The sequence below is a fragment of the Anopheles coluzzii genome, chromosome X (assembly GCF_943734685.1).
Source record: "Anopheles coluzzii chromosome X, AcolN3, whole genome shotgun sequence".
Lineage (NCBI taxonomy): Eukaryota > Metazoa > Arthropoda > Insecta > Diptera > Culicidae > Anopheles > Anopheles coluzzii.
Genome location: NC_064669.1, coordinates 4,936,400 through 4,954,940, shown reverse-complemented (window position 1 = coordinate 4,954,940; position 18,541 = coordinate 4,936,400). Strand labels below are relative to the sequence as shown.

General features: G+C 50.6%; 1 protein-coding gene across 3 annotated transcripts; it reads right to left on the bottom strand.

The window, feature by feature from the left end:
• Positions 1-51: 51 nt before the first annotated feature.
• LOC120957881 (uncharacterized) lies at positions 52-15,990 on the bottom strand. 3 transcript variants are annotated; one of them, XM_040380315.2, is made up of 9 exons: positions 15,363-15,990; positions 11,770-12,305; positions 7,815-8,146; positions 6,850-6,962; positions 6,628-6,776; positions 6,282-6,546; positions 5,848-6,209; positions 4,348-4,504; positions 52-1,809 (listed from the first exon to the last, which is right to left on the bottom strand). In XM_040380315.2, exons 3-9 carry the CDS (start codon positions 7,882-7,884, stop codon positions 220-222), a joined length of 2,706 nt encoding a protein of 901 aa, XP_040236249.2. In that variant the 5' UTR covers positions 7,885-8,146; positions 11,770-12,305; positions 15,363-15,990; the 3' UTR covers positions 52-219. The 3 variants fall into 3 exon arrangements, with proteins under 3 accessions (XP_040236249.2, XP_040236243.2, XP_040236257.2); XM_040380309.2 differs by lacking the exon at positions 7,815-8,146 and having other exon boundaries at positions 15,363-15,988; XM_040380323.2 differs by lacking the exons at positions 11,770-12,305; positions 15,363-15,990 and adding an exon at positions 8,410-11,760.
• Positions 15,991-18,541: the final 2,551 nt, after the last annotated feature.

The following is an 18,541-nucleotide window of genomic DNA, read 5'->3' as shown; positions in this document are numbered from 1 at the left end:
GTTTGTTTCTCATTTTCCAAATACTCAACCAACGCGCCAACACACACATCGTTCTATTTGCATCTTTCTAAATCTATTTGCATCTTAACCCCAAATCCGCCAAATCTTGCGAATGCGTCCCAGCCCAGTCGGCCCGTGCCCTCGCCGTTTCAGTCGACCCCTTTTGGCAGACACCCGGCCGGGAGTGAGGAGCCCTGTCGTGTTGTGTTGCTATTGCGCCTATTGCTGCTGCTGCTGCGGCTGATTGTATTGGCGGCGGGCCGGGAAGGGATGGCCCCCGTCCGCCCGGCGCAGCACCTCCGCGTAGGATAGGTCCAGCTTCTGCAGCTTGTGCAGGTGCTGGGAGGCGGAGGACGGCCGGAACTCGACCACCTCGTCGCCGAGCGCGTCCTGCATCAGGTCGGCGTACCGGTTGCGCAGCCCGGCCGTGGCGTTGCGCTTCTTCTCCGACCGCCGGGAGGTACGCGACGAACCCGGATGGACCGCCGCGGCGCTGGGCGGGGTGGCGGTCGCCGTCGTGGTGGTGCCGGCATTGCTGAGCGGAGTGGCGGAACGGTAGCCGCGCCCGGCCGACGCACTCCAGCTGGCGGCGTCGGCGGCAATGGCCACCCCACCGTCCCGCTCCGGGTTCCAGGGCCGGAAGGAGGTCCGGTGCTTGCGGGCGCTTCCCGAGCGCGGCGGTGTCGGTGTGGTTGTGGCCGCCGCCGCCGCCGCCGCCCCTCCACCCCCAGCGGCTGCTCCCTGCGGTGTGTGCGCTTCGTCCCGCCGGTGGCTGCGGCGGCGCGATTTGCCCTTGCGCACGCCCACCGACACGGAGATGTACTCGAGCGGGATGTAGCCCGGGCCGGTCGGTTTCTGGCCGGCCGCATCGGCCCCATTGTTCGCCTGCTGGTCCCCGTCCGCGTACCGGCCGGCCGCCTTCGCCTGGCGGGCGATTCGCCGCCGCTCCGACTTGGTGATGCACTCCGACATCGCGAACGACTGCTCGCTGACGGCGGACGACGACACGAAGCTGACCGTCTCGCCGACCTCGTCATCCTGCTCCACCGCGCCTTCCCCTTGCTGCCCATCCTTCTCCAGCCCGAACCCGGTCGGGGGTTCGTCGTTTGCGGGCGTCACCGGTGGCACCGTGACCGCTGCCGCGCCACCACCAGGACGGGCCGCTGCCGGCGGCGGATTCGCCGCGCCCGGCTTCGTGTCGTCCAGCAGGGGCAGCTGGTCGCCCTCGTCCCGGTTTTCGGCCGCCTTGCGCAGCACGCTAAAGATCTCGCGGAACAGCTCCCGGTGGGCCGGGCTGAAGCGGAACCGCGAGTCGATCGCACTGTCGTCCTCGTAGATGTTGAACCGCCAGTCCTTGCCGTCCGCGATCGTGCAGAGGAAGTTGCGCGGGCTCTCGTCCGTCTGCGTCGCCTTGTTGCTCACCTCGTCCGAGTAGCCGGAGCTGGCCGTCTCGGAGCACTCGGTGGCGGCCACCGCCCGCCCGTCCCGCCGCTCGCCGGGCCCGGCCCGCTCGGGCGCGTCACCCCCGGCGCCGAGGGTGGACGGACCGCAGGGCAGCAGGTCGGCGGCGTCGGCCAGCAGCTGCTGCGGCTGGCAGCTGTCCACCGGCGTGTTGTTGTCCGAGCCGGCCACACCGGTCGCCGGGCCCGGTGCGCCCGTCGGTGCGGCTGTTGCGGACTTCTGCCCGAGCGGCTGGCGGTGCACCTCCAGCAGGGCCTCGTACTTTTCCACCAGCTCCCGGTACGGGTTGGTCGGACCGGCACACTCGCTCAGCGCCAGGTCCAGGCTGTCCGGTTTCGTCGGCTCAATCTGTAACGGCGAGGGAAAGGGAAAGAGAGAAGAAAGAGAGAGAGAAGGAAATAACATCATCGTTAGTGTGTGTGCGCTTTACATTTCGAGTAGATTCGAATTAACTTTTTGACGTTTTTTTTTACATTTTCTCTCTTTCTCTCTTCGACTCTCTGTTTCACAAACGAACGAATAAAAAGCAATTAGAAATGTACTTTTTTTAGCGGTGTTATTCCTCTTCTTTTTTGTTTTGCCTTTACCCTTCTCTCCTCTTCCAGCTGTGAGTTCGAAGGGTTCGTTGCTTGTTGTGTCTTTTTTACTGTTACTTGTTATTATTTTTATTTTTACAAAATTAGCGGGAAAAATCATGTACACTTACGTTCCTGCGGCGATCGACCACTAGTTAGCCGACAAACTACACATATACATACTACAGCGAGCACACACGTACACGTAAAACGTAAACTTAGGCTAGCGCAACACAGGCAATACAGAGCGAAATAGTGGATAAGGCTACCGAATTACTTAGACGCTACAAGAAGGGACCATGCACAGCTAGGTGGTGGCGCCATCTGGGGACTGTTTTGGGCGTGCGTGGTGTATTAATTTGCGAGCCAAAAAAAAAGGTAGTAAACGTTAAGCACAAGTGTTAAAACCAACTAGCGTTCTACTTGTTACAAACAGCTCCAATGTGTGTGGAAGGCTTAGGAGGCTGTATGTGTGTGTGTGTGTGTATGTGTGTGTGTGTGTTACTTAAAAAATAGTTTATAAAACAAAATTATATAAAAAAACGTAAATATGGTTTAGTTTACAACACACGCCTGCCGTTCAGACGCTGCCCGACCGGCAAGAGCTGCTTTTTGTACATTCTATAGGAGGAACTGGAGGAGGCCGGCCCGTGGCCAACAGCAAAGGGGCGCGTACACGAAATGCAAAGCCTTGCCGAAGCCGCCTCGGTCCACAGGTTCAGGCAAAAATAAATAGGAAAACAAAAAGATGGCCTTGGTTTGCGGGTGTTCAGTGGTTCGCTTTGTGCCGAATATTCTGTGCAATGCCTGCCCGTGCGCTCAATCGGTGTGTTTGTCGGGCAAATTTGCATTGCCAGTTCGATATTGGCCGCTGATCGGCTGATCCGTTGGGACATTGCCGCTTGGACACCAAGCGCTTACAACAAACACAACACACGCCACACCTGCCACGCTGCTAGAGATAGTCGAGCTGCTCATACGTCGGCAGGCTGATCAGCTGGTGTATGAGCAGGGCCGGCCGGTACAAGTAGTGGAGCATCCGCTTGAGGATGGTGAACTTGCGCACCACGAGCAGCCACAGCTCGAGCAGCAGCCGCACGACATTGACCGGCAGCTCGTGCAGCGACTTGGACGAGTGCGCACAGATGGTGCACGTTTTAGCCTACAGGGAAGAAGAAGGAGAAGAAGAAGAGGAGGAGGAAAAGGAGAAAGAAGAAGAAGAAAAAGAAGACACGAAGAAAAGAAGAGGAAAGGAAAAGAGAGAGAAAAAAACAAAAAAAAGAAAGAAAAGATATAAGATGACACAAAACATACAAAAAAACAAACAAACAAGCAAACGCACACACGAAAGCGAGATCGGGAATCGCGGGACAGTGTACGCTCGTCGGCCGAGCGTCGGATAGCAGTAGTAGTACACGGCAGCGTCTGTTTTTTTTTTTTTTTTCAAAATGGTGGTTTGTTGTTAGGTTTTGTTCTGTTTTTTTGCTCTATTGCGCTTGTGTGCGTTTGCGTCGGTTCCAACACGAACACACATACGCGCTCCAACAGGTCCTGGGTCGCATTCTCTTTACTGTACTCGGGCGGGCGCTACTAATACGAGAGGTAAGAGTTGTTGTTTTGTTTTTCTTCTCTACACTACTTGCTATATTTCATGCATGCTAAAGGAACCGCGTGTGTGCCTGTGTGTTTTAAAGGCTAGTGTTAGTGTTACTCTACTCTAGTAATAGTCAGAGGGCGGATCTAGCGAACCGGAGGACCCCCGAAGCCCCCTGTTACTGAAAGCTACGGTGTTTTTTTACAATCTTTGGAGCTCCCACAGGGCCCCCGGCGGCCGCCATTGGTGAACAGTGAACATAGCAAAGTGCGGGCGTATTAATAACGTACGTAATTTACAGCAAATGTACATACAACATGCGCACGCAAAAAGTGGTTAAAACGCGTATTATTTTGTTACAACAACGACAGTTACTAGATTACAAAACAATGCGCCTGAAAGCGAATTTAGTGGAAGTAGTGTGTAGTAAAAAGAAAGAAAAAGAGAGTGTGTTTTTGAGAGCGAGAGAGAGAGAGAGAAAAAGAGAAAGAAAGTTTGTGTCTGTGTGTGTGTGTGTAACACTTTGCACGCAGACTTTACAGCAGGAGAGGAAGTCTGCGTGCAAACGCTGTTACCGCGTCACGCGTGTACGTAAAACAGACAGAGCAATAGTAGGAGAGCGTGATGCAGAGCGATACTGAGCAGGTTCAGCAGCGCGCTGGCAGCAGGTTCGGGCGGCGGTACGGCGGTACTACGCTCCGTCCGCCGGTACGGTACCTCAATCGTGACCGACGACCGGTACGCCTGCGGGAAGTCCGTGTTGCGGATCAGCTCCATCAGGCTGGCATCGTCCTCGGTGGTGCCGGTGATGATGGAGTCCTCGTCCTGCTGCTCGCCCAGATCGCGCAGGCACCGGGTACACACCGGCCCTTGCCTGTGCGAACGAGAAGGGGAGGGGGAGAGAGAGAGAACAGAACAGATACAGCGACTAATCATGGGACAAATGAAGATTTCGCCGGAATCGATTCCGGTGAGCTCCGAAGTATTCTGGAATCGATTCCGGATAGTAGGTCCGATATCAGTTTCTAGACCGATTCTGGCATTGGTTCCGGAATTGGCTCTGGAATCGGTTCCGGAATTGTTTCCGGAATCAGTTCCAGAATCGAAATCGGATCTAGAATTGGAACCGGCTCCGAAATTGGAATCGGCTCCGGAATTGGTTCTGGAATCGGAATCAGCTCTGGAATCAGTTTCGGGATCGGTTCCGGAATCGGAATCGGTTCCAGAATCGGAATTGGATCTGGCATTAGATCCGGCTCCGAAATTGGAATCGGCTCCGGAATTGGTTCTGGAATCGGAATCGGCTCGGGAAACAGTTTCGGAATCGGTTCCGGAATCGAAATCGGTTCCAGAATCGGAATTGGATCTGGAATTAGACCCGGCTCCGAAATTGGAATCGGCTCCGGAATCGGTTCCAGAATTGGTTCCGGAATTGCCTCCAAAATCAGAATCGGCTTCAAAACAGACTCAGTTTCGGCAATTTCATAAGAATAGGCTTTAGGGACCAATGACGTATTGATAGCCGCAAAGAATCAAAATTTACTTGTAAACGATCCATTATCATGAAGATTCCCGGACTGATTTCGCTTCTGAAAACTCTTATTTCAATTCAAGAACTGATTCCTGTTTCTGGAGCTAATTCCATTGGTGGAGTCAATCTTGATTCCATTACCGGAGCAAATTGCGATTCCCAGGTCGATTCTGCCTCCGGAGCCGATTCCGATCCCAGAATCAATTCCAGAGCCGACTCCGGAATCGGCTCTGGAGTCAATTCCGAAGTCGGCTCCGGAATCGATTCCAGCATCGGAATCGGCTCCGAAATGGATTCCGAATAGTGATGGGAAAAAAGGAAGATTTCGTCGGAATCTATTCCGGCTGGCTCCGAAGTTTTCTGGAATCGATTCCGGATAGTAGGTTCAAAATCCAGTTTCCCAAAACGGCTCTGGAATTGGTTCCGGAACCGGGATCGGCTTCGGAATTGGACTCTAATGCGGAATCGGAATTGATTCCAGCATCGGAATCGGCTCCGGAATTAATTCCGAATAGTGATGGCAAAAATGAAGATTCGTCGCAATCGATTTCGGCTAGCTACGAAGTTTTAGGAATCAGTTTCCGGAATCGATACTGGAATTGGCACGGTAGGTAGGTCCGATTCCGTGCTCCCACCACTGTCAGTCACTACCAGTGACACCAGTTGCTTGGCACTTTTCCACCTACCTGAACTCCTCCAGCATGGACAGCTCGTCGTGCACGGACCGGATCTCGGTCGAGTGCACGTTCAGCAGCTTCGACTGCAGGGCGGTATTTTCCTGCGCAATCACCGCCAGCTGCTCCTCCAGATCGCCCACCTTGCCCTGCTCGGACAGGAGACACTTTTGCGTGCGCTCGAGCTCCTGCATGATGCGCAGCATCTCCTCGCTGTCCTCGCTGAGCGTGTGGTCGTCGGCCGTGGGCCCACCGTCCCGCTCGCACTGCTCGGTCCCGTCCTCCTCGGTGCGTGGCTCACCCGCACCGGCCGACGGTGCTGCTGGATCACTTTGCCTGGCCGCTCCAGCGGGCATCGGTTTGGCCGATTGACACTAAAAACACAAAGAAGGCCAGATTTGCAATTAAACCACGGTGGGTTTGCAGCGCCGACGGACTGCACTCACGGGTTCGGTTGTCTGTCGACTGGTGCTAACGCCCTCCTGGGAAGGAACGTTCGGTATGGCGTCTTTCGATGCATGGCTGGTCGGGCTGTTGATTACAATAGCGGGCTGCCCGGGCAATTGCTGCTGCTGCTGCTGCTGCTGCTGACCTAGCAGCCGTTCCGTTTTCTTCGTCCGCCGGTCCGCCTCCACCTGCCGCCGCGCATCCTCGAGCGATCGGGTCAGCTCCTCTACTTTGGTTTCTAAGCTCTCTATATTGCTACACAGCCTGCAACGAAGGGGGGTGGAGAAAACGAGAGCATACAGATGCACAGTCTGCTTTCCCTTCCACACGCGCGGACACACTCACTGTTTGACGTGCTTCTTCTCCGCCTGGTACTCGAGCGCCAGCTTGTACTTGTCCCGCTCCAGGTCCTGAATGCTCACCTCCAGCTGCTCGTAGATCTTCATCCGCGAGTCGTTCACCTCGCGCAGGGCCGCATTCTGTTTCGTTAAGTACTGAAAATGGGATGGGGAAGCGCAGGATTAGCACCGTGTGCTCGTGCGTTGCGTGCGTGCCCCCATTACTCACCTCTATTTCCTGCACGTGATCCTCGATAATGTTCTGATGGTGCTTCAGCGTCGCCTCCAGCTCTTTGTTGCGCTCGAGCAGCGTTTTGCCGAGCTCGGCCGCGAGCTGCAGATCTGTTTTTCCGGTTTAGCGATAAACGGAAGGGGATAGGGGGGAAAAAACGGAAATTAGATTCGATTAGAATTTGCATGCGCAGGAACTCCCGTGCTGCCTTTGTGTTTGCGCCTCCCCCCTGAACTCCCGGCTGGTGCAGGTACTACTAATAAACAAAAAGGTGCATTTTATGCATGCAAAGAGCAACAAAGCGCTCCGTTTGATGGTTTTACTTCCCTCCACAACTCACCAAAACGGTCATGCTGGGTTTCTGGGAGGGGTTTTTTTTTGTCGGTGGTTTTGCGTGCGTTAATAATTTCCTTTTTTTTGAAATACAAAATAACAACAAAACAAGTTGACACCAAGCGAACAAAAACCCGTGTGCGAGGAGCAGCGAGAGCGGGGGGCAGGGAGGGTGCAACAATGATCTGAAGATGCAGGGGTACTGAGACACTTTTTTGTCTTTTTTTTCTCTAATCTACGGCTGATTGCTGTTGCATGGGATGAAAAATGCAAATAAATAATTGAAACAAAAAACACAACCACATACACAAACACAAGCAAATGAAGAAGAAAAAAAAACAGACACACACAAACAACAAATAACAAAAAAGCGAAAAAATGATAAAAAAAGATAACAACAATAACGAAAGAAGAAAAAAAAAACAGCCCAACTGCCAACACGAAAGTGGGCACGGGCGGTATGCGGAAGAGGGCGAAGCGAACAGAAAAGAGGAAAATAAACCAAACGAAAAAAAAACAACAACAACAAGTGCGTCGAAGGAGATGCTAATGGAACTAAGTAAGTAGAAGGACATGCACACCGCCTTCCCCATTCCCCGTCTACGCCCGCCCGATTTTCAGCCACTTACCGTCCAGCATGTACTGGGAGCTTTCGTCGACGAGATGCTCATCGTACACGTCGCTCGTTAGGCCGCTCATAATGGTGCCGTAGTTTTAGGGGTTTCGCTGCCAATCCCCTCGGTACCCTGGGTTTTGTTTTAGTTTGTGTGCTGCTGCTAGTTAGCAGTCGCGGGGGGGGGGGGGGGGGGAAACCGGGAACCGCCTGACCCGCCGGCCCAAGGGAACGTTCGAGAGCGTAATGCGCGCGCGTGTGTGTGTATATCCTTGTTCGACACCGAACGGGGGTTCGCTGTGCGCTGCACGGTTCAGGGGTTGTTCTTGGGCACAGTACTGGGGCGACCTTTTTTTTTTTACGCACACACGCGCACACCCGGCAAGTTGAGGGAAAAAGGGGGAAAAAAACGGGCACAGAAGAAAAGACGGATATTAAACCCCAATAACTCGTGTGTGTGTATGCGTGTGTGTGTATGTGAATATGTCGGAGCCGACAGCACCAAACACACACACAAAATGTCCGACAGGAGCAGTCGGAAAAAACAGGGACGTGGTGTCTGCTTAAAAATGCAAACGTGCGAGGCTTCTGCAATGGCAATTGGAACTCACACAAATGCGCCCACACGCACAGAGATGAATCTTCAGAGCAGAAGAGCGCGAAGGAGAGTGCGTGCGTCGCAATAGAAGGGGGCTTGCGGGACGGGGATGACCCTTTCCCGGCAACGCACTCCCGGGGGTTGATCGATGGGGTTTGATTGACGCACCAGCGCACAAAGCAGTATTGAGGTAGCAGACCCAAGAGAGCCCATCGAACGGGGATGCCCCGTGCAACTTGGAGCGATTATTCACAGCACACCGGCCACCGTATATGTCCGCGATCTGAGGGCACCACGGTAATCAGGAATGGAACGACACTCACAGCCACACCTCACACGGCTAGCAATCCTTCGACCGTACTGACGGCCAAACGTACGGACGACCAACTGACTGGCGGTACTGTACCAACCGTCCGTCGCAAACTGCACACAAACCACCATTGCCCCGTGTGTGTGTGTGTGTCTGTTTGCGTGTGACGCGTGCCACGCATGCTCAGTTGAAGTCCGCCGTACGGGCGCAACAACAACACCCCTTCGAGTTCAACCCCTGCCGCCGGGTTTCGCAAAAAAAAAGGGCATTGATAAATCTGATAGGGGATAAGACTGTGGCCGGCTGCACAGATGTGTGGCAAGGGATCAGCGGATGCTCACACCGATGGCAGTGCGCAGGCTCTCTCCCTTGTGTGTGTGTGCTTTTTTTTCTAACGGAAAATGATGTCTGGAACTTTTCCAGACAGTTGTTGTGGTTCTTTTTTTATTGTTTTTGTTGTGTCGCCGAAGATACTGAACGTCCTTTTCTTGGAGTTCCCTACGGTGTACTACCGAAGTTCGAGGCTTCAAAAGAACGAGTTAACCCTTACGGCACGGTACGTACGGTATGCACACATGTCTTGAGAAAGAGACAATGATACTGTTTGTAGATGAAGATATATGCGTTCGGGAGCCTGTAAAGTCGAACCAAAGCCTCCAATAATTTCTAAAGAGTATCTTTAGTCAGAAGAGCTTTGCTGGAATTTTCTGGATTAAGCAGTTCATGTGTTTTTTTTTTTTCATATTCAAAAGAGGCTACAATATCCAATACAATACAATATCTTTACAATATCAATATCTACAATATACAATATGTTTAAATTCATGGAATCAGTATTCCGAAGAACCTGAATATCATTTAACTTTGTTTCTTGGCCGCTTCTGATGACGTGCGATGCTCCAAATCACATCCGAGAAGTCGTTGCTATTCGCATTTGCCTTGGGATTTAAGTCTTTCAAACCATAAGATGATGTCTTTGATGAGGATTTGACACGGTGGATTTGGAATTGAGGATGGAATTAAAAGACGTATTGTAGAAATGAAGAATACACATTGATGCTGAACGTTAGAGGTAGGAATTGGGCTCTTCAGTTTCAATCTTGTAGAACAAAAGTTGATGTCTGAATTCTGAATTAAACTTAAACATGAGATATCAATGATTTGAAAGCCATTGAAGCACTTCTCCTTTGAGCTCCCGAAGGTTGTTTTACCATCCGACACAACACACTGAAAAAAACCCCTCTCTCCCTACTTGCATCGATTGCATTTCGAATTCGTTATCATCTTGGCAGACGGATCAGTGTCGCCTAAACGTCAGCTGTACCCCCCTCCCTATGGCATGGCAACTGCAGAAGAAGCGTGACAAAAACGAAACAAAATTCGCAACAAAAAGCTCTCTTGCAATCCTTTTCCCTCTTTCTTACCGTCTCGCTCTATCTCTTATAGCCACATACATGCGCACACACACACACACACTATGCGGCAATCATACTGGCGCTATCTTTGCCCGTCTGCGCGTTTCGCAGGCATGACCGCGAGAGAGCCGTTTAACGTCACATACATATATATATTTATTAATTTTTTGGTCCAATACTTCCGCTTGCCCTTTCGCTGCCGGCCGTCGGACGATGGAGAGACCTTTGATCACGGGCCTCCCCACCTCCATCGGGCGCTGCCTAAGCTTCGCCCGTTTGACATCAGCTCGCTTCCCTCAATCGAGCTGTTAAGATCGCTAATCTTATCGACGAAGCACGCGAAACGCGGGGGTAAGCAAGCATATCGGTGGGCTGGGTTTTTTTTTTTTTTTGCACAACGGCTCCGTGTTGTTCCACTTGCCGAGTGTTCGGGCACATCGGTTCACCGAGCAGTGGTATTGCGTGGCTGGATGGGGGCTGCCTATTGCTTGGCCGTTTTGCTTCTCAGACTCATGCTTATGCAGCGCGTTCGGTAGATTGATCGCGCGAGATACACTACACGGCAAATGGCGGTCAAAGATTTGATTACCTGCGGCTAATTGCCGCGGGGAAGTGTAGTAGCAGGTCAAATGCGCCAATACGCTAGATTGATTGGTGGGCAGATTGGGGTAGGATTAAAGAGGGCACTCGAGATGAGGGAGCAACGGTAGTAGTAGTAGTAGCAGCAGCAGCAGCAGCAGCAATAACAACAGCAAAAAGGTTAAAGATAATAAACCTTTGGGTAGAGGAGCACGTTCCTCAAGGCTGGGGTGTAAGTAGCTGACGCGGCATTCGGATCTTAACGCCTGATGGCCTGATGATGATGATGATGTCACTCTCAGGCAACTCAGTAACACAACAATATCTTGTTGTTTTTTCCCGCAAGAGGACACAAATTCACGCATGCATGAGAGTCGTTAGACGCAGACAGAGTTCAGAGACAGTATGATGCCACCTGTTTGAACAGTGATGCTGAGCTATTGACAGTTGACACAGGTCGTTAGCCGGCTGTGCGATTTTGGGTACGCTAGATGTGCAAACATTATCCCTGTGTCCCTGAGTGCGCTCGACAAACACGCGTAAGACACCGCTTTGCTGATGTGACATTAAACAGAACATTTACAAACACACCGCGTGATGGAGGCTTCACGTGATCTTTCGCAAACGCGTGGACATTGCGTGGAGGTGCTAATCGGAAAGCCAGTGAGATCACCGATCACTTGCTTGCCTGCATTGCGCGGGTACTACTATGTACAGCCGAGAAGGGAAGAGAGACATTAAGACGCAAGGCAAGGGTGCCAAGGCAGGCAACATAGAAACAGGCGATTTGGTGCTCCGCCAACTCGCAGCCTGTGGAGTTGGTCCTGACCTTGCCGAAACCTTGGAAGCAGGATAGGAAGCAGCGGCGCAGGACTTTGCCTTTGCCAACCTTGGAAGGTGCTGAGGGGCTGTGCTGGGGATGTATAGTACACTAGGTATGCGAGCGGAGCCTCGCAAACAAGCGATCGGCAAAGTCCCACTCCCGCAGAGGTGAGACATTACGGGCGACAAAAAGAACGAAACACAGGTACACAGGGTAGTCGACGTGGTAATACGCAGAAACACTTACCGGCGCTGTTCCACTTGCCGCAGTCCTTCTTCGTGAGCAGTGACCATTCGAAGGTGAAGTCATGGTTCGATGACATGGTGGTGCTGGTGACGACAGTGCGGCAACTCGACGATCGGCAGCGCGTTTGACATTTGCATTCGATTCGATTACCTTCCGTCGTGTTTCTGGATGTGTGTGTGTGCGAGCGTCTCTTTCCTTCCGATCGTTACGCTGTGAATTGTGCCCCTTGCAGACTAGACGGGATTTGCGCGTTCACTTTCCTGGCAACACTCTTTCTCTCTCTCTCTCTCTCTCGCTTTAACAACCACTCCACTGAGGCACTGCTTTTGGGAGGTTTCTTGCTGTCGTGTCGTGCTCGCCTGCTGCTACGGAGACACCAACACAGCAGTCGGCGCCGCACCGGTCGGACTGTGCTCAGCCCTGCCACCGAGGGCGCACCGTCCACGGGAAGAGGGGGCTTGCTGCTTCGATTTCCTCCTCCAGGCCTCCCCTTCTTATCATGCGGGTCGTGCTGTTTATGGTACTTTTCCCTTATGCTACGCCGCGAGGCGACAAGCGAGAGCGAGAGTGACAACAAATACAACAAAAAAAAGAGGAAAAATACAATTAGTATAAGCATGGCAGCACTCCGAGGGGCAACTATTTTTCATTCATAAAGTGAAAGATAGCGTAAGCGGAAAACAAAACTTAAAATACGTGTACATATGTTCCCCAGGCGGTCGGTCGGACACCGTCTCTTTTTGTTGTTTAAACTCCCTGCGCGACCCAGCTATCAATCGGGGTGCACCCCGAGCTATTTCATTGCCTGAACCCGTGGTCCGAAAATGTTGGAAATGTTTTCCAAGCAAAAACGACCACGCGACGTTCCCTGCTTGAGGTGGAGAAGGAGCAATAAAGCTGTTTTTGAAGCTGTAGCTCGGGTACCTCCCGGGCGTTTGAGGTCTGGAGGCAGCTAAACTCCCCCGCCCAGTATGGCTCACTCTGAGGCCTTTGCTGTGCAATTTGTCCAAAGACTAGAACACGAACCAGAACTGTCTATACGAGCAAAATAAAAAAAAAACTAAAGGGAAAGTTTGTCTAGCGTGAACTACCGAATTTATGCACTAGAAACCTTTGGAGGCGTGCTCTGAACTTAAAAAAAAAAACAAACGGCACCGAGTAGTCGCCTCCACACACTGACACCGACCTGCCTGCCTAATGAGTCGAGCAGCGAAACGTTCGCTTTTGACATGTTGTTTTTGCCACATCGATTCAGATTCAGGTTGCAACGACTCTACAGAAACAAAACAACTCTACCAACAACAGCTACAAAAAAAAAGTCATAAAACCACTCCATACAGATGGATAGGTGCACACACTGCGTGAGATACTGGTGCGGCACACTGCCGACTCTCGAACGCCGCTCACAGTCGCTCGAACGGCAACAAAAAAAAAAAAAAAAAACAAAAAACGCCTCCATGATGGAGGCTGCAGTTGCTGCGAATGGATGGATGGACGAAACATGGACGAAGCCAAATGATGGATGTGTGCCCCGTGTGACGCCACACACGCTTTCTTGCTTCACTAGCAGCAGCAGCAGCAGCAGCAGCTGCAGCACCAGTGCCGTAGCTGTGGGGCCTCCGCTGGCCTTGAGATGAAGTAATAGTGGTGTTTCGGACACTTTCCGTTTTTTTTGCTGCTCCTCTTACTCTCTTTGATCGCTCGTTCGCCCTCTCGCTCTCTCTCTCTCTCTCTCTCTTGGTGAAGGTGTGTTTGATGGTTGATAGTTGTGCGTTTGATAACGAGAGAGTGTGCTGAGCTGACGTTCCGGCCTCTTTGGCTTGAGGGCTTTCGCGCGCACCGAGATGGTTCAACAACCCCAATGGCGCACACCACGACGCACAGCAAACTATTGAAGGTTTGTAGCAGTCGTCGTCGTCGTCGTCGTCGTCGGCACGAGATCTCAGATCTCTCATTGAGTCACCTTTTGCTGAGTGTGTGTTTTGTTCAGATCACAGACAGATTTTGCACTCTCAACCACAACTCAACTATGTCCTTCAATCAATACAAAAAAGCAGCAGAATCGAGGAGTTTCGAACCCGAGAGCGCTTGGGGCTGCCACCCATGCATTTAACAGCTGCCGTATCCGGCTGCGAACGAGAAGGCTGCCGACGGGGCAAATAAAAAAGATGGCCTGGTGCAAGAGACGTGTTTTTTTTTGTTTGTTGGTGAAGGAGACCGGAACGGCTCCTTGCCGGCTTCCCTTTGGTTGGAGAGACATTGCGGCGAGATACACCTATGTCCTCAGAGAGAAGCAAAAAATAATTAAAAAAAAAAAACAAAGTCAAATTGCTTTGCTGTCAAAATTTGTGATCGTGCCACCTTTCCCCCCCCCTCCCCCTCCCCCGGCACATTTTCTTCTCTTTTGGGCTTTTCTTTGGCGGCGTGAAAGTGATAGTGACGGGAAAACAAGCCGCGCGAGCGATGAGGTGAAACGCGATCATTCACATTACCCCACCCCCGGGAAGGAATTGAGGTGGGGTGGGATGGAGGGTAATGGGAGGGGGGGGGGGGGCGGGGAGGATTGTGTAGGCAGCCTTCCATTGCCGCCCGCCCGTTCTGGCGCGCCCGTGGAGCTCTGGGCCGGAGCGCAGCCATATTTGCGCCGCGCGGCTTTCAACACAACGAACCCTCTCCCCCCCCTTTCTGCCCTCTACAAACGCGGACATCTTTTTGCTGTGTTCGTCTTCTTCTGCTGACCAATTCTCTTTCGTGCGCCTGTTTGCTGCTACATTTCTTCTGTTTGTTTGTTTAGCTGTTTGGTTGTTGGCGTTGTTGGTGTTGTTGCTATTTTTAGGTGGCTGCAAAATTGCACCTGAGCGAAGCTTTCTCCCTTTAGCGTCGCTGCCCACCACAGGCAACCCTTTCTACTGGACACCACCAACACCCACCCAGCATAAACACACACACACACACACACGGACAAACAGTCCAGTACAGACACCTGGTACGCTGGTATTAGGCCGATGATCCCTGCACCTGTGTTACATTATGGTTTCTTCTATCGTGGATCAAGCGAAAGAAGGAAAGAGAGAGAGCGAGAAAGAGAGCTAGAGCGAGCTTGTTAGAGAATGAGAGCAAGAGAGCGAGAGAGCGAGAGAGAGAGGTAAATTCGAGTGTTGATTGCAGCCTAATGCACCCGTTTAAATCGCCCACTCCTATCAAAGCACTGCCCCTGTCTGTCCCTGTACCTTATCCACAACCCCTCTCCTATCTTTCCACCGTCTTCAAAGCGTTTCTAGCGCTCTCTCTCTCTCTCTCACTCTCTCTCAGGCGCAGCAGGCAAAAAAGCTTTCGCTCTATTTCCCTATCGGCTTAGCCGGTTGCTGCATTTCGCGTTTTGGATTTGGTCCACCGCTGCATAGGAATGCAAACCCTGCTCCTCCCCTCAACCCTCTGCCACACTCTCTCGCTCTCCCTCTCTCTCTCTCTCTCTCTATCACACCAACAAAAAACCCTTTCGAGGGCGGACTGTACACGCGTCTACACTGTGGGGCCCGATTTCTTGTGGCCCCCGTTTGAAGAGCATTTAAGGGCATTTTTAAGTGACTTACGACTGGTATGTGTGTGTGTGTCTGGCACAATAACTTAATGGCCCTTCCTGGAGGTGACCTCTTACACTACGCACACAAACACTGCACACAATTCAACACACACACACAGGAACACGAGAGCGCGCTGGGGCCCAATGGCGACTAGGGGACGTGGTGACGCGGCCGCCCTCAGTCCCCCCGTTTTTTTTTTGGCAGAAACAAAAGGGCTTGGGGCGCTGTTTGGCTGACGGAGCCTCTTGGAGCGGCTCGGTACATTCACAGCACAGGCGGGGGTGGCCCCTTTTGGCACGGTTGACGCGTTGGCCCTTTGCAGGGACGATTTCGGGAATGTGTGTGTGTGTGTGTGTGTTTCTGTGTTGCGTTAAAAAGCACCGACACCAACGACACCGGGACGACCGGGACGCACAAAAACTACAAACTACAAACGCCGGACCACGGACCACAGACCAGACCACGACCGCACGAGACGCAGAGACAAAATGCCTGCCCCCTTGTCGTTGACCGTCCGAAACGCGTCGTCGTCGTCGTCGTGCACGGGAGGGAAACCCACACCCGACATACCAACAAGCGAGAAGCGGCTGTGCAGCTCCAGCTGGCTTTCTCTCTTTCTCTTTCCCTTGGCTGCACGCGGTTGGTGGGGCGCTCTCGCTTGCTCTCGTGCGGGAGGGGGGGACGAGCGCACACCACAACACCACGATCAGGTCAGGCTTGTCAAACACTGTGCGCAGCGGAGAGTATTAGATACAAAAAAAAGTTCACAATTTATTTGTGTCTAAAAAAATAGCTTATTGGGGTTGTTAAAAGGAAATAAATAAACCATAGTCAAACAATAAATCAAAATAGTTAAATAAATAAACAGAAGCATAACTAGTTAACCAAACCTTTTGTACAATGTACTATGATTTACAGTGAAGCGCCGTTTATACCCCAAGCGCCACAGATTAAGCTTAAACGACTGGAAAATTGAATATTCATAGAAAAAAAATGAAAGCTCCACAGCTTCATTGGTTTGATCAATAGATGGCGTATTAAAACTAATCATTATATTGCTATCCTTTTCTTGCAATGTGTTTCGACAAGTTTCTTCTTATTATGACCTATATAGCCTTCTAACTTTCTGAGCAAAAATCTATGTAAATAGTCGTATGGTCAGATACGTGAGTATCAACACAAACGACCATTATTCGAATCTCACTTGCTTCAGTGCTGGTGATTTCCGTTGGAGTTTAGTATTTAAACAATCGTATCGCCGTTCTGGTTCTAGCGATGCATAACTTCAATGCGAAACCATACAACAGTACAGAGGAAATGAGAAAGCTCTCCTCCAAGCGATGAAGCTCCACTGGTTGGGGTATCCCACCAACAGAGAGAGAGCGCCACCAGTTTTTTTGCTATTTTTAGAATGCATGAGTCGTTTGCCGTCTGCTAAACGAAGTCTTTCTATATTCCGTTTAGGTAGAGAACTTGAGTCGTTTAGAAGCCGTTTAGTGGTCGTTTAGTGGATTTGTGGCACTTGGGACGGGTACCTTTTATCCGGCTTTCCGTTTATCCGTGCTGTTGAGAAATGACAGTTCAATACAAAAGTGACATTGCGTTATGAGGAGGATATTTGAAAAAGCGGTTATAAGAGCACATTGTCATAACAAAAAACACTATAATTCATGTCAAATTTTAAAAATTCTCTTTCGAAAACATGAAGTAAGTAAAAACTGGATTATTTTTAACAAAAAATCAGAAAAATTTCCGAAAAACAACCAGGAATTGGTGATAAAATATATCATTTGACTCATTATCCGTGTTTTTCGCTTATCCGGGCGAGGTCAAGTCCCGAGAAGCCCGGATAAACGGCACTGTAATTACAATTGATTCCAGGTCGAGACTGACAATAATCCATGCAGCGTATGGCTCTATCGAGTGGGTTGTTTGAAATTATATTTGGGCGGCGTGAGTGGTCCTTTCAGCATACAGCTAATTACAAATGTTTCACAACCATTTAATCGCTATAAAGGGGATTTTTGCGCACTTTTCCGGTCACTTGACGAAGTTTTGTTTTAAATCATTTGTTTCAAAAATACTTCTATACATCGTGGGGAACGATTGTAAAACATGTGAGAATCGTTCATTTGTGGATTTTTGTAACGAATCCACAATAATTTGGCAAACAACCAAACAAACCCATAGAAAACCCTGTAACAGCACAATTGTTGTTGTAAATTAATTCATTTCACTGAAGCATTGCGCTAGTGCCCGATGTCATGCAGTCTAATCGGCGTTGAACAGCAAGCGCATGTAAGATTTGTAGTTAGATGCGTTATAATCATCTATAACTATTTGGGATACCTAAGGGTCTCAGTGTACAGTCGTCAACCTTATTACATACGCTTCATGGGTTCAAGTCCCGTATGGACCGCCTCCTTAATCTTTCTGGTTATCTTGCTATTTATCCTTCGGATACATAAATAAGTCACTTATATCCAGACTCATTAGTGATACATGCAAGCATTAACCGTAAAATTGATGTTACAACAAATAATTCATTTTGGAAAAAAATGCCGTGATGAATGCGCCCCAATAAAAATCAACAACTCCTATTTCTGGGGTTATAACATTACATAAATTTCAGCTCAGCCGTCTTTAGGACACTCCTTAGACGTTTGACGTAACCCTGCTATAATGCTATCGTATGAGTTATTATAATATTAGCATACGGATGACACAAGAAATAGCTTTGAAGAGCAAAAGGGTGGGGAGTAGAAATTGATGGAGGTAGGGTCCAGCGAGTTTTAGCCAAAATATAGCTATTTATGTTGTAATTTTACTTGAAGTGGTAGGTTTTAGCGTCTAAATTAATCACTTTTTACGCAGTACAATGTAGATTCAAAGAATGATTCTAAAACATTTTCCTTAACACCTCATTAATGCATCGTGATCATTATTTCTCAACCGTGCAACCCCAACCACGTTCGACACACCTGGAGCTAGTGTCTTCGTGCGCGCACTACACCACTACTAATTCCCACCGCTGCACGAAGAACCCCCCCCCCCCCTCTCAATCGCTTGGCCGCTTCGGCAATGCAATGCAGCCACGCTGGAAAGAGCTTGATTTTGCGATCGAGCGCAAAGCCCCGTCGCGCTTGTATGCGTCGGCCCAGTGGCGCTAAACCCTCCGCCCCAAAACG